This window comes from Phaseolus vulgaris, chromosome 8 (genome assembly GCF_000499845.2).
Source record: "Phaseolus vulgaris cultivar G19833 chromosome 8, P. vulgaris v2.0, whole genome shotgun sequence".
In the NCBI taxonomy this organism is placed as follows: domain Eukaryota; kingdom Viridiplantae; phylum Streptophyta; class Magnoliopsida; order Fabales; family Fabaceae; genus Phaseolus; species Phaseolus vulgaris.
Genome location: NC_023752.2, coordinates 16126258 through 16142713, shown reverse-complemented (window position 1 = coordinate 16142713; position 16456 = coordinate 16126258). Strand labels below are relative to the sequence as shown.

Here is a 16456-nt window from a genome sequence, read left to right as displayed (position 1 = left end):
AATCTGCCAGAAATTGAATCTGTTCAATTAAAAATAAATCTGTTCTTTCTGGCTTGTTCATACAGTTCTTATTTTCTGGAAAATCAACTTGGTTTTGTGAAGAAGATATATGATCTATTTAATACAACTGGAATAGGTGGATTGTGATAGGTTACCCAATTGATTGTCAAGCTAATAATTGAACCTTATCACTTGCCTATAAAATTGAAGGTCACTGTTTTGTGTGTTTCATAATATACTCCTAAAATCACTATGTGTATCTGGAAAATCAATCTGCATAATCTCGTGATTAACTTGGTTGATATAAACGTTTTCACACATAAACAGTGCCAAAATAAATCTGTTCATTTTCGAATAAATCGATTTATTTTCTGTGTACTATGATAAACACTGATTCTGCGAGAAACTTTTAAAAGGTCAATTCACCCCCCTCTTGAACTTTGGCACTATTAAACCCAACAATTGGTATCAAGAGCTAGGACTTGTATTTTAATCAAGTTTGTTTGCAATAATGTCTGAGTTTAAAATGCTTTTTGCTGAGGGATCTGGTGTTAATAGAATGAGTTCAATGGAATGAATTATGTGTTTTGGAAAATTAGAATGCAAATTTTCATGGAATCTATTGATGCATTAATTTGGGAAGCTGTGGTCCATGGACCCTATGTGCCAATGCAGGTTGTTAAGGATGAAGAAGTGGTAAAGCCAAGATCTGAATGGAATGAGACCGAAAGGAGAAGGCTCAATATGATCTTGTGGCCAAGAATATCATAACCTCCGCATTAACAATGGATGAGTTCTTCAGGATATCCCAATGCAATTCAGCTAAGGAGATGTGGGAGGTCTTAGAAGTCACTCATTAGGGTACTGAAGATGTGAAGAGGTCAAGAAAACATTCTCTCATCCAAGAATATGAATTGTTTAGAATGCAACCCGAGGAGAGCATTGTTGATGTGCAGAAAAGGTTCACTCATATTGTGAATCACCTTATTGGTTTGGGAAAGGAATTTGACAAAGAGGAACTCAACATAAAAGTGCTGAAGTGCCTCGACAGAAGCTGGCAACCAAAGGTGACTTCCATATCGGAAGCCGTGATCTGTCAAAGCTGGGAACTGCTGCACTCTTTGGAAAGCTAATGGAGCATGAGATGGAGCTCAAGAGACTCAAAGAGCGGGAAACAGTGGAAAGAAAACCCAAAGGACTTGCACTGAAAGCAAGTGAACAGAATGAGATCAAGGAGGAAAAAGAAGATGCTGAAAATGATGAAACAATTAGTCTTCTTACAAAGAGATTCAGCAAATTCTTGAAGAAGAAAAGCAGAGATAGGAACCAGCAGAAAAGAAGGTATCCTAAACCTAATGACTCAAATTCCTCTAACTATACTTGCTTTGGCTGTGGCAAAACAGGGCACATCAAAATGGATTGTCCAAACAATCAATCAAAGGACAAATCTGCCAGCAAGAAAGTTGAAAGGAACAAGGCAAGAAGAGCTTACATCTCATGGGAAGAAAATGAAGTATCTTCTACCAGCAGCTCTTCAACTGAGAGTGAGGAAAACAATTTGTGCTTCATGATGAAGGATGAGGAGTCAATCTCTGATTCAATTGGTAGCAAGAAAAATCAGTGGTACTTGGATAGTGGCTATTCCAAGCATATGACTGGAGATCTTACAAAATTCACTAGCTTGAAGCTCAAAGCAGAGGGACATGTAACCTATGGTGATAATAACCGAGGAAGGATTTTGGGCAGAGGCACTGTTGGAACATGGAATTCAACCACTATTGAGAATGTGCTTTATGTAGAAGGACTCAAGCATAGCCTTCTCAGCGTAAGTCAACTTTGTGACAAAGGATACAAGGTGAACTTCAAGTCAAAAGGCTGCACAATCTCAAGTGATTCCTCTGAAGTGATGAGTCTTGGTTGTGGCACAGGAGAACCTACTGTGTCTGCAGGTTTGCCAAAAGAGGGGAAAAACCCGAGAGACCTAACCCTTGATAATGTCATTGGGAACATTGAGAAAGGAGTGTCAACTAGAAAGTCCTTGAATAACTTATGTGAAACAATGACCTTTGTATCTCAAGTAGAACCCAAAAATCTGAATGAGGCTCTCAAGGACAGCAACTGGATTCTGGCCATGCAAGAGGAACTGAATCAATTTGCTCTAAATGAGGTCTGCACTCTTATTCCTGGAATACCTGAGATGAATATAATTGGAACAAAATGGGTATTTAGAAACAAAATGGATGAGTATGGGGTGATTACCAGAAATAAGGCTAGGCTGATGGCTAAAGGGTATAATCAAGAAGAAGGAATAGACTATGATGAGACATATGCACCAGTGGCTCAGCTAGAAGCTGTCAGATTGCTACTTGCCTTCTCTTGCATCAAAGGGTTCAAGCTATTCCAAATGGATGTGAAGAGTGCCTTCTTGAATGGTTATAAATGAAGAGGTATTTGTTTCACAACCACCAAGTTTTGAAGACCATCAACATCTAGGACACGTGTTCAAACTCAAAAAGGCTCTCTATGGGCTCAAGCAAGCTCCTAGGCAATGGTATGAGAGGCTAAGTGATTTCCTCATCTCACAAGGCTATGACAGAGGCACATCAGATAAGACCTTATTCATTAAGAAGAAAGGAGATGACACAATTATAGTACAAGTATATGTGGATGTTATCATTTTTGGATCAAACAATGAAGAATTGTGTGAAACTTTTGTGGAAATCATGAAGAGTGAGTTTGAAATGTCAATGATGGGTGAGTTGAACTAATTTCTAGGCTTGCAGGTCAAACAACTCAAGGATGGCATTTTCTTAAATCAAGCTAAGTATTGCAAAGATCTGCTGAGGAAATTTGAAATGGACAAGTGCAAACCAACCAGCACACCCTTCTCAAGTAGTTGTCACTTGGATCATGATGAAGCTGGAATTTCTATTGATGAAACCAAATACAGAGGACTCATAGGATCTCTATTGTACCTCACTTCCAGCAGGCCTGACATAATGTTTGCAGTGTGCATGTGTGCTCGGTTTCAATCTACTCCTAAAGAATCACACTACAATGCTGCCAAAAGGATTTTGAAGTATTTGCAAGGAACTAAAGAGGTTGGCTTGTGGTATCCAGGTAACATCTCATTAAGTTTAACTGGATATTTTGATTCAGACTATGCAGGTTGTAAAATTGATAGGAAGAGCACCAGTGGAACCTGTCACTTGCTTGGATCAAGCTTGATCTCATGGCAATGCAAAAAACAGGCTTGTGTTGCTCTCTCCACTGCTGAAGCAGAGTACATTGCAGCAGGGAGTTGTTGTGCTCAAACCATATGGCTAAAATAGCAATTGAATGACTTTGGTATCTTACTTAACCATATACCTCTGTTGTGTGATAACACAAGTGCAATCAACTTAACCAAAAATTTTGTCATGCATTCAAGAACCAAACACATTGAAATTAGGCATCATTTCCTAAGGGAACACATTTCAAATGGAACATGTGAAATTAAGTTCATTGGTACAGATTTACAGCTTGCTGATTTGTTCACAAAACCATTGGCTAAAGATAGGTTTAATTTTCTGTTAAATGAATTGGGAATTATAAATGTTAATTGTACCTCGCAGTGAAAAATTAAATTTGTTTATTTTTTTAGTACTGATATGCATTGATGACTAGGAAAGAGAAATTCTTATCTTTGACTGATTGACTGACTTAGTAGGCATTAACCTCTGTACCTTTGACGGTTTTGGCCATGGTTATGTAACCGATTTGATGGTTTGGGTGCTCAATCAAGGTGTGGTATGTGTGCTTCGTGACCCTAAATATTTGCTGCATATTTTCAAAGATTTTCTGCACAATTTCAGAGCATAAAATCTTCATGCATATCCATTCATAACTGCCACATCAACTCATTCTTTTTACAATATAAATATGTGTAAAAATCTGCTACCCACATGTGTTGTCCATTTTCGGTTCTCACCATTTGAAACAAAGAGAAAATTTTGGTTCAACCATGGCTTCTTCTTCAAGACAGAAAAAGAAAAACCAGAACAGGCAAAGCACATTTCAAGGAGTGCTTGAAGGCTGGTTTGCTGGAGATGAAGAGGGTATCAATGCCTACATCAACGAAATGAGCAGAAAGCAGATTAACATACCCAAGGTGCTGGATTTCAACTGGCTGAAATCAGAAAAACTGGCAGAAACAAGGGCTGCATTGAAGCATCAGAAACTGAAAAAGCTGTTGGAATTAACGGGTAATGTGTATCCTGATTTAGTTAAGGTGTTTTACACTAATCTAACACTGGATGGAAAGAACATTGTCTCCTATGTGAAAGGGATCAAAATGAAGGTCATAAGTGATGTTTGGAATTCAGTGGCTGGAATCAAATATTCTGGACTGAAAGTGGGAAAAGGAAACACCAGTGGGATTCAGGAATTCAATAAACTGCAATATTACAAGAGCTGTATGAGGACCCCTACCCAGAGCATAAGCAGATTCCATGCAGGTCATTTGAACCTTGCACCACGTCTTGTTGCCTACATTATAGCATGGCAGGTCATCCCAAGAGGTACAAATCATGTTGTTTTACATGAAGAGGATTTAATCCTTCTATACTGCATCATGAATCTGATCAAGTTAAACTGGGTGTTCATCATCAATGAGCACATGATGAAATCCAAAAGGTTAACTGATTATCGCTTTCCTTATGTTATACTTGTTTCAAAATTGATTGACCACTTTGGCATTGACACTTCAAATGAGCGAAATGAACCCATCAAAATTGTGAGTGAGATTGACAACTCAACCCTCACAAAAATGGGGTTTCACAAAGTGGAGGACAGTTGGGTGATTCTCAAAGGCAAGGATCCTCAAGAAGAACGTGGAGCCTCAAACCTCAACAATGAAGATGAAGATGAGGTTGTTCCCATGGAAGATGACACGGTTCAAGCTGCAGAACACTCATGTTATGTTATCCATCACTCCTACGGGCAAGAGCCATCTGCTGGTCATGCTGGAAGTCATAGGACAAGCTCTCCATCTGTAGAAATCAGAGGAGACTCACCTGCTCCCCAATCAGTGCATGAAGAGGCTGTTGCAACTCATCAGAATGCTATTGTTGCCTATCAAACTCCAGAATACAGAGGTGAACCATTATCCATGTTCGAAAGTCATGTTCTGTATCGCCTTGATGTCATGACAGCAGAACAGAGGGCATATTTTGAGACCACTCAAGCAAGGTTTCAGCACCTTGATGATCAAAATGAAGGATTTCAGTTGCAGCTTGCAGAGTTATACTACAAGGACTAGTAGTGATATGATTCCAATAGCAAGATATAGATGATTCTTTGACATTTTAAGGAATCAACTTGAGTTGGAGATTGAATAGGCACTTTTATAGAGATGGATCAATGTTCTATGTTTCAAGAACTCACCAAAACTTGCACCAAACACCAAACTCACATGGAAGTTCCATTTCTTGCCAATTGAACCGATTAAATTGAACAAGAAAGTAAATGAACCGATTGAAACTCTAAAGAAAGCAATTGAACCGAACAAAACATGAAAAGAAGCTACTGAACCGAATTAAAACAGTGAGAAATTGAAAAGAACCGAACAAAAGTGTAAGAAAAGGAAGATGAACCGATTAAAAGAAACTACACTTGTTTTGGAGTTCATATGGACATGGAAATGGAAGAACTAGATGGAAAAGAGAGAAGACTTATGTGGTTGAAGAACTTGGTTGATGAACACGCCACTTGAAGTATGAATTCTCCAAGATAAGTGTGGGAAGCCGCCACTTGAGAGAACCAAGGCACTCAAGATAAGACAAGGTGTAGGAGAAGACAAAGTTCTCACAATTCTCTCTCAATTTGAGTAGAGTTTCTCTATTACAATTTCCAAATCTGCATTATGAAGGACCTAAGCCCTCCTTTTATAGGAGCAAGGGCTGGTCATGAAGCTTACAAAACAAGCTAACCAAAAGTCCCTTGCATGCTACTCACTTCTAGCACCTAAAGTGAAGCATGAAGAGTCACCTTCTAGAAAATTCTAAACTAATGCCTAAAGATGCTTTTACAAAAGAGGTATCTAAGGTTTCCCTCTAAGCACCTTCCTAAAAACTATATATTTAAACATTCTACATTTTATAAAAGAAACTATAAAGAGAGATATTTATTTGAAGCCCATTCTTTGACGGCTTGTAGACTTCTTTGGCTTTAGGCTTGATCCTTACTTATTTTATGTCTTCTTTTAATTTTGAGAAGACTAGAAGGAAGAACTTCAAATGTGAGGGTGGATGTCCTCTTTCTCCCTTAATAAAAGCCTCCTTTATTTGATTCTCATCATACTCCTGGAGTTGGAGAGAATTCGTCCACGAATTCTGAATCCCTGCATATAACAAAGTCAGTTTAGTTTTACAATTAAAAGTGGAAGAAAAATGTAAACATGACTTATCATTTGTAAACAATGGGAGTTCAGAAAAGGAGGTTCTATAAATCGACCAAGTTGGAAAAATTTGTTTGGGAATGATGATATCTTTTGGAAAAAGACCTCTTAAATGGTGAAAACCATTAGGAGGTATGAAATCATCCCTAACACTTTTTAACCAAGATGGTGTTGAAATAGAAACCTTGGGTAATGAAAAAGATAAGGAAGGAAAACACCTTGAAGGTGAAAGGATAAGACTCATGTCAACTTGGCTTTCTTTGTCTTTTTCATTTTTACGTGAGGGAGGTGGGTGAGGTAGGTCTTGTTTTACCTTGTTTGTCATTAAGGTTTTTTGTGGACAATGAAGAGCTATGTGCCCAGAACCTAAACATTTAAAACATTTTATATTGGAAGTTTTGGTAGGTGACTTAGGAGTAGAAGAATTTGTAGTAGAAACTTGTTTTGTAGACGTGGTTTTCAAAAGATATAATTCCATCTTGATGGCTATGCGAAGCACTTGCTTCAAAGAAGAGTACTCATTTAATTCTATAAATTCTCTAATATCTCTTCTTAAACCACGGACAAACCATTTTATCTTTGACTTTTCATTAGCATGCATATTCATTTTAGTCAAAGTGGTTTCAAAATCTTTAAAGTATTCATCTACCATCCTATGTCCTTGAGGAAGCCTTTGGAACTTCAACAAGTGTTCCTTCCTAGAATGAGGAACAAACCTCGTGCGCATATACTCTTTCAAAGTATTCCAAGAAACCACGGGAGGTTTCTTGCGATATATAATGTCCATTACAATTTTATGCCACCATTCTTTGGCATAATCACTAAATTCTAAGGTGGCTAGCTTAAACTTGTGCTCATCTTAGATCTCATGGATCTCAAATATTTGTTCACACTTAGCCTCCCAATCTAAATATACATTAGAATCACTAGAGCCATTAAAACAAGGAAACTTGACCAAAGGTAGCCTAGCCTTTGCATCTTGGTAGAAGCCATTTCCATGGTGATGTCTCTCCCCTTGGTTGTGATGTCTATGTCCATGGAATTGGGGTGGAGTCCTCCTTGTCCTATGGTCTTCTTCACGGCCTATGTCATTGGAAGAACCTCTTGTTGAAGGTCTATGTGCATGATGCTCCTCATGGATAGAGTGAGATGGCCTAGCTTGTTGCACCTCCATCTTTTGCAATTTCTTTTCCAAACGCCTAATGGTGCGTTGTGCTTCATGTAATTCACCAAGGACCGAAGCTTTGGAAGGAGAATGCTGCTTGTAGGATGCATCACTTGAAAATCCAGCCATTTGCAAATAAAAACAGCAAACACACAAAAACAGCAAACAAGTCAAGAAACAAAATTAGCAAAAACAGTGAGTTTGGCAACCAAATGGCCGAAGTGAATGTGGTCTTAAAAAGAGGTCACTCTCAAAGAAATAATGTCCCTGCACCAATCTGATCTTGAGGTCTTGGAATCCTCAAATGAAATATGTCAAAGCAAGGCACACCAATCTCAAAGCCAACCACAACAAAACCAATGAAGCAATAAAGACAATCAAGAAAAAGTATAAGCAATGAAAGGCTAGAACAAAAGGAATACTAGATATAAGACAAACTCAAAGATTAAAGAACAAGAGACAAGCAAGAAAAATAAGGAACTCAATGAAAAAGTAGGCACACAAAAGAATACCTAAAGAAAAGCACTAGATTAGATGAAGAAAACAAAAATAAGCTACTGGAAATTTTTTTTTTATGCAAACTGTGCTTGATGTTCACTGATTTAACTGGAATGATATAGAGCGAACTGGATTATGAAATTTAAACCACAGAAACTTCAAGATGTTAACTCAATAATGGCACTGGAATTACTTAAAAACAGTAAGCCAATTAATTGAGATAAATTTTTCAAAATCGCTGCCAGATTATCGTATTTTTTTCGGCAGAATTGTACACTGTTCGTATTTTATTTATCATTTTTTGTGTACTTTGAATTTTTGAGTACTTCTTTTTTCTACTCTTTTCTAACACATTGAAGAACACAAATCCAGAATTTCAGAATTTTCCAGTGAGTAAATCAATTGCAATAAGGAAAAACAGTAAGCACGTTTTCAGAAAACAGAGTAATCCTAACAGGAATGAAAAACAGAATTATGAAATAGCAAAGACATAATGGAAAATGATGTATAGCAACTTGTATAGATCTAAAATACAAGTATGAACTCAAAACTAAAACAGAAAATGCACAAAGGGTCAAAACACAAGTTCAGAAAACTGGATTACACCAAAGCAAGAAACAAAAAATTCAATAAAAGTACTACAAGAAGTGATGACATTCATGGAAAAACATGACTATGACAAAACTTGTATGGATTCAAAAAGGAAAAAACACAAACACTTGGTATCCACAATTAAGAAAACAGCAAGAATACTCAATTATAATCCTAAAAACAGAAAAGAAAAAACAAGAAGATAGAGCTCTTGAATTAAAAGTGCAACACAACTCAAAATTAAACAAGAACAAACCTAAGACTCATGATACCACATGATATGATTCCAATAGCAAGATATAGATGATTCTTTGACATTTTATGAAATCAACTTGAGTTGGAGATTGAATAGGCACTTTTATAGAGATGGATCAATGTTCTATGTTTCAAGAACTCACCAAAACTTGCACCAAACACCAAACTCACATGGAAGTTCCATTTCTTGCCAATTGAACCGATTAAATTGAACAAGAAAGTAAATGAACCGATTGAAACTCTAAAGAAAGCAATTGAACCGAACAAAACATGAAAAGAAGCTACTGAACCGAATTAAAACGGTGAGAAATTGAAAAGAACCGAACAAAAGTGTAAGAAAAGGAAGATGAACCGATTAAAAGAAACTACACTTGTTTTGGAGTTCATATGGACATGGAAATGGAAGAACTAGATGGAAAAGAGAGAAGACTTATGTGGTTGAAGAACTTGGTTGATGAATACGCCACTTGAAGTATGAATTCTCCAAGATAAGTGTGGGAAGCCGCCACTTGAGAGAACCAAGGCACTCAAGATAAGACAAGGTGTAGGAGAAGACAAAGTTCTCACAATTCTCTCTCAATTTGAGTAGAGTTTCTCTATTACAATTTCCAAATCTGCATTATGAAGGACCTAAGCCCTCCTTTTATAGGAGCAAGGGCTGGTCATGAAGCTTACAAAACAAGCTAACCAAAAGTCCCTTGCATGCTACTCACTTCTAGCACCTAAAGTGAAGCATGAAGAGTCACCTTCTAGAAAATTCTAAACTAATGCCTAAAGATGCTTTTACAAAAGAGGTATCTAAGGTTTCCCTCTAAGCACCTTCCTAAAAACTATATATTTAAACATTCTACATTTTATAAAAGAAACTATAAAGAGAGATATTTATTTGAAGCCCATTCTTTGACGGCTTGTAGACTTCTTTGGCTTTAGGCTTGATCCTTACTTTATTTTATGTCTTCTTTTAATTTTGAGAAGACTAGAAGGAAGAACTTCAAATGTGAGGGTGGATGTCCTCTTCCTCCTTTAATAAAAGCCTCCTTCAGTTGCAGCTTGCAGAGTTATACTACAAGGACTAGTAGTATCTTGCTTTCCATGCTTTCTTTTATCAGTTTTTAATTTCTGTAATGCTGAACAATTTGTCTGTGTTTCTTGGACTGTTATGGTTATGTTTCTGTTTTATCTTCCCTTATGCTTAAATTTTGTTTGATGAATCCAAAGGGGGAGAAAAATAGCTCACCATGCTAGGTGAAGCTAGCTGAAACAGGAAGTTACACTCTGCACCTTAAAACTAATTCACATGTTATTCAATGTTTCAATTTTCTGGTTTAGTATTTGGTGCAGTACAGGTTCTTAAAGCAATAGAGCTATGGGGATTTGTCTCCATCAAACAGGGGGAGATTGTTGAAGATGGTTGCTGCCCCTTCAAGACATGTGTTTGATGAAGACATTTGTGTACATTTCATGTATATTTACATTTGTTTTAAGAATGTCTTAGGTAGAGTTTAGAGGTTGTTTAAGAGTAGGTTTTTTGCTGAGTAACTCACCTCTTAAGCCCAAACCATGTGATAAGAGCAAGCACAAAATTTCTTTAACTGTTTTTCACATGTTTTACAAAAAACACCTTTACTGCATAAAAATAAATCTGTTCTTTTCTAAATAAACAAATTATTTTTTAAACTGATGCTTTGGCTAAGTCTTGTGAAAATCAGATTTTGTGCATCAAGTATTTTGACTAAGTCTTCAATCTTTCAAAATGACTGTGTTTCAATAGTTAAGTCTTTTCTGTTATCGTTTTGAAAAATAAATTTGTTCATCTGTAAACGAATAGATTCTTTTTAGTCTGGTGCCATGTTTATCTTAAATGGTTTTTCGTTTTGTTTCTGCACCAGAATAGTTGACTGAGTCTCCTTCACATAACATATTCTCTAACCGCTTTTGAAAATAAATATGTTCATTTTATTTTCAATATGTTCTTTTTATAACATCTTTAACTGTTTTTTGAAAATCTGTTATAAGTTGTTTTTCTATAAAAAGAAAACTTGTTTCTGTGTTTAAAAAGAGATCATACAATTGAGAAAACAAGTTTTGCATAAGAGAATTAAGGATTTACAAAGAATTAGCATTTGTTCTTGAAAGATTTCCAAAATCAAAAGTGTGCTTGTTCTTGTTTGGTTCCAAAGCTTGGTGAGAGGTGCTGCTACTGTTTAAGCGATCTGTTCTACTGGTTTAAGGCAGATTTATGCATCCTCTATCAGGTGTATTCGTTTCACATTTCATTTCTTGTAAAAGTGTGGTTGTAAACTCTTCTTGATAGGGTTTCTTGAAGAGTGTGTATGTTGAAATAGTGTTTTTCAGCAAGTGTACCAAAGTTCTTGTAGGGTTCAAGAACAGTGGTGTTTGTGGTTGTTTGAATTGTGATTTAGTGAATTTCACCTTGGTTTAGGTGAAGACTGGATGCAGCTCATTGGAGTGAACCAGTATAATTGCTTTGTGTTCATTCTCCCTTAATCTCTGCACTTTAATTCACGCTTATCTGTTAATCTGCCAAAAATTGAATTTGTTCAATTAAAAATAAATCTGTTCTTTCTGGCTTGTTCATACGGTTCTTATTTTCTGGAAAATCAGCTTGGTTCTGTGAAGAAGATATATGATTTGTTAAATACAACTGGAACAGGTGGATTGTGATAGGTTACCCAATTGATTGTCAAGCTAATAATTGAACCTTATCACTTGCCTATAAAATTGAAGGTCACTGTTTTGTGTTTTTCATAATATACTCCTAAAATCAGTGTGTGTGTATCTGGAAAATCAATCTGCATAATCTCGTGATTAACTTGGCTGATATAAACGTTTTCAAACATAAAACAGTGCCAAAATAAATCTGTTCATTTCCAAATAAATCGATTTATTTTCTGTGTACCGTGATAAACATTGATTCTGCGAGAAACTTTTAAAAGGTCAATTCACCCCCCCCCCCCCCACCCCCCTCTTGAACTTTGGCACTATTAAACCCAACAGATCCCTCCGCCCAGGAAGGCATCAAGCCCCAAAAATGCCGACCGCAGGAAGAGGTGACGGTACCACAAAAGCAGCAGACATTCCACTGAAGAATGTCAAGCCCTTAAGGATAAGATAGATGAACTTATCCAAGCTGGACACCTACAACGCTTCGTCCAGGGTGCCCGAGGCACGAGACGGTCCCAAGCGGGACGAGCCCACAAAGCAGAGAAACTATTATCCTCAAAGGGCCAGGGACGACCGCCGACCAGAGCATCGGCCATGGAGGGACGACTCTCCACGTAGAGAGAACCCTCCCCGGGGAAATGAAAGAAGAGGCGACCGGGAAGTTATCAATACCATTGCCAGAGGGTTTGCCGACAGTGGAAACTCCAACAGCTCCCAAAAGAAGCACCTCTGAGTCGTGCATAAGGTGAGTACGATGTCATTCCGGCCAAGGATGTCACCCATCACCGTCACCGACGATGGTGATATCGGTCAATATCGATAAATTAACCATCATGAAGACATTGGTGGAGCACGGAAGCTCAGTAAGCATCCTCTACTAGAAAACCTTTAAATCCATGAGGATACCCGAGGCGGAGATGGTGTTGTACAATGACCATGTGGTCGACTTCACGGGTGAAAAGGTCGGGACTAAAGGTTACATCGAGCTTTACACCACCTTCGGAGAGGGGAAGAACAACAAGACCATCAAGATCAGATACTTGGTGATCGATGCTAACACCTCATATAACATCCTCCTCGGACGACCGTCCATAAACCGACTGATGGCGATCGTCTCAACACCCAATCTAGTGATGAAGTTTTCTTCATCGTCGGGAGACATTCTCACGGTGCACGTGGATCAGAATATTGCACAAGAATGTTATGCCAAAAGCCTTAGAGTCAAGCCGTTGTGCAATGACCGATCCCCTAAGCGTAAATCCTCTCAAGGATAGAAGTCTCCTCGTAGAGAAGACTAACCCTTGTCGATGGAGCATATGGTCTCTATGGTGGACCTGGACCCTCAAACGACCGAGGATAGGCTGGAGGCCAGAGAAGAACTGCGTCGAGTGCCCCTTCTTGACGAAGAACAGTACCTGTGTCGACACGACCATAACAGTTACCGAAGCCGAGTTGATGCATGCCATGCTAAAGAAGAATGTAGACCTCTTCGCATGGACGACATCCGATATGTCGGGTGTAAGTTTGGATATCATGACACACAAGCTTTCGGTGTTCAAAGAACTGCTCCCAGTCACGTAGAAGAAAAGGAACCATGGTGACGAGAAAAGGCTCGCAGCCAAGGAAGAAACCTATAAGCTCCTCACCGCCAGCTTCATTCGTGAAGCTCAGTACACGACATGGTTGGCCAATGTAGTGATGGTAACCAAACCAAACCAAAAATGGAGAATGTGTGTGGATTACACAAACCTGAACAAAGCCTACCCAAATGACTCATATCCACTCCCCAACATTGACCGGCTGGTAGATGGAGCGATTGACCACAAAATCCTCAGTTTCTTGGACGTTTACTCTGGATACAACCAGATAAGCATGCACCCTTGGGACAAGGAGAATACGACCTTTGCGATGGATTCCAACTATTACTACAAGGTAATGTTGTTTGAGCTACAGAATGTTGGGGCACCTACCAACGACTCATGGATAAAATCTTCAAGGATCTTATTGGTCGGTGCGTATAAGTGTGTGTGGACGACATCGTGGTGAAGTTCGACTCTTTCAAGTAGCACGTCAAAGACCTAGAAGAGGTCTTTGAAGCCCTCAGGCGTACAAACATGAGCCTCAATCCCGAGAAGTGCACGTTCGGGGTCAAGGGAGAAAAATTCTTGGGGTTCATGCTAACCCGCTAGGGGATCGAGGCCAACCCGGACAAGTGTCGAATGATCACAGAAATGAGGAGCCCCCATAACATAAATGAGGTCCAACAACTAATGGGGCGTCTCACCGCCCTCTCTAGGTTCGTCCCCCGACTGGCCGAGTCAACCAGACCGATGGTGCAACTGCTCTGCAAGGCGTCCAAATTCAGTTAGGATGATAAGTGTGAAGAGATCTTCCAATAGCTGAAGGACTTCTTGTCATCACCAACAATCATCCAGAAACCGAAACCTAACCAGCCCATTGTGGTTTACCTAACAGTCTTTGTGGAAGCGGTCAGTGCAACATAATGAAGAACGACCGGTGTACTTCATCAACTGGATGTTCCATGTGACCGAGACGAGGTACCAGATGATCGAAAAGGTGGCCCTCGCCCTAGTCCTAACAGCCAGGCAAATGCGCCCATACTTCCAGAACCACTCCATCACGGTAAGAACTAACTACCCCATCTTTAAAATTTTGTCTAAACCCGATCTTGCAGGACAAATAATATGGTGGTCAGTTGAACTTTCAGAGTTTGACATCCGGTACGAGCTGAGAGGCACCATAAAATCCCAATGCTTGACTGACTTCTCTGTCGAGCTTACACCCATCCCTTACCTCTCAGTCAAATGAACATTGTATGTGGACGGCTCCTCAAACAAGAGCGCATGTGGAGCATGAGTTGTCTGGAGGGGCCCGGTGACTTCCTCTTGGAACAAGCCCTCCAGTTTGGGTACAAGGTCACCAACAACCAGGTCGAGTACGAAGCCTTCCTTGTCGGGCTGAACCTGGCGTACGGCATGGGAGCTCAAGAGGTAACTTGCAAGAGCGACTCCCAAGTCATGATCAGACAGGTCAAAGGTGAATTTGAAGTTAAAGAACCTTTGCTCGGAAGGTATTATCGCAGGGTCCGTAACAACATGGCTCGGTTCCAGAGGGCGATGTTAGAGCACATCCGCCAATAGAAGAATAAGCGTGCTGATGCTCTGTCCCGGCTATCAACAACGAAAAAGAAAAGCTACCATAGGTCGGTCATGCAAATCTGGCTGAGACAACCTAGCGTGGCAGAGGCCGAATTCCTAGCGATCACCAACGTCGAGATCGATACTTGGATAACCCCAATCATCGAATATCTTGAACACGACACGTGTAAATTAGAGGAGGAGAAAGCAATGAAACAACAATGTTCAAGGTACACCATGATCAACCAAGACCTATACCGAAGGGGCTACTCGATGTCGTTGCTGAAATGCATCACTAAGGACGAGGTTGAGTATGTCCTCAAGGAGATCCACGAATGGGTATTTGACAGTCATTCGGACGCTCGAACGATGGCTACCAAAGTTCTCAGGGTTGGTTATTACTAGTCAACCCTCTAGGGAGACTGCACAAAATGCGTTAAGAAATGCGCCAAGTGTCAGTCCCCTACACCACTTCAAGCCAGAAGTTCTGCACAGCATGACATCCCCATGGTCGTTCGCCATCTAGGGGATGAACATCATAGGTCCCTTTGCCCCAGGAAAGGGTCAGACAAAATTCCTCCTGGTTGGAGTCGACTATTTTACCAAATGGATCGAGACTGAGCCACTCGTGTCCATTTCTGCCAAAAAAATGGAAAAATTCGTATGACGAAGTATTGTCTGCCGGTTCGGAGTGCCGCACACGATAATAATCGACAATGACCGACATTTTATCAACCGAGGACTCCAATCCTTCTACGATAGCCTCGAAATTAAATCCGTAACAGCCTCGGTCGAGCACCCCCGAAACCAACTGGCAAACCGAGGCTACTAACAAGGTTATCTTGAACGAGATAAAGAAGCGACTCGGCAAAGAAAAAGGTCGATTGACCGAAGAACTCTTAGAGGTCTTGTGGGCATATCGCTGCACCCCCCAAACGTCCACCCAAGAGATACCGTACAACCTCACGTACAGGACCGAAGCAATGATCCTGGTTGAGGTAGGCGAGCCTACCGTCCGAAGGAAGATGTCTGATCTATTCCTGAACGAAGAAAGTTTCTTGGTGAAAATAAACCTAGTCAGTAAGCTCCACGATAAGAGCAAGATTCGAGAGGCAGCATGCAAACTTCGGTCAGCAAGGCGCTACAACACAAAGGTTCGAGTGAGGAGCTTTTAGAAAGGAGATCTCGTCTGGAGAATGAGGAGCGACGCAAGGAAGAATGAAGGAAAGTTCTCGTCCAACTGGGAAGGGTCCTTTCGAATCCGAGAAGTTGTAGCTGGGGGGGCATATCACCTAGAATGAGTGTCAGGCAAAATTGTACCGAGGACGTGGAATATCACGCACCTCAAATTTTATTACAATTGATTAATAAAATTTACGCACTCTTTCTTCATCCGATCATTTTTCCCTCAATAAGGTTTTAGTCTAAGTTCACGCATCTCGCAACCTTGGTTCGGTCTGGACGAAGCCTTAATTGGTGCACCCTGCAGACACCCAGATGACATGGTTCGGTTTAGATGTAGCCCTAACTGGCATACCTTATCGATACCTCACAAACTTGGTTTGGTATGGATGTAGCTTTAACCGACATACCCTGCTGATACCTTACATAATTCGGTTTGGTCTGTACGTAGCCTTAAATGACATACCCTACCGATACCGCACATAA

The 16456-nt window shown here is 39.8% G+C and overlaps 1 protein-coding gene across 1 annotated transcript; it reads left to right on the top strand.

The window, feature by feature from the left end:
- Positions 1-1906: 1906 nt before the first annotated feature.
- Positions 1907-3332, top strand: LOC137824652 (uncharacterized mitochondrial protein AtMg00810-like). The gene is made up of 2 exons (XM_068630317.1): positions 1907-2221; positions 2784-3332. The coding sequence occupies exons 1-2, from the start codon at positions 1907-1909 to the stop codon at positions 3330-3332; spliced, it is 864 nt and encodes a 287-aa protein (XP_068486418.1).
- Positions 3333-16456: the final 13124 nt, after the last annotated feature.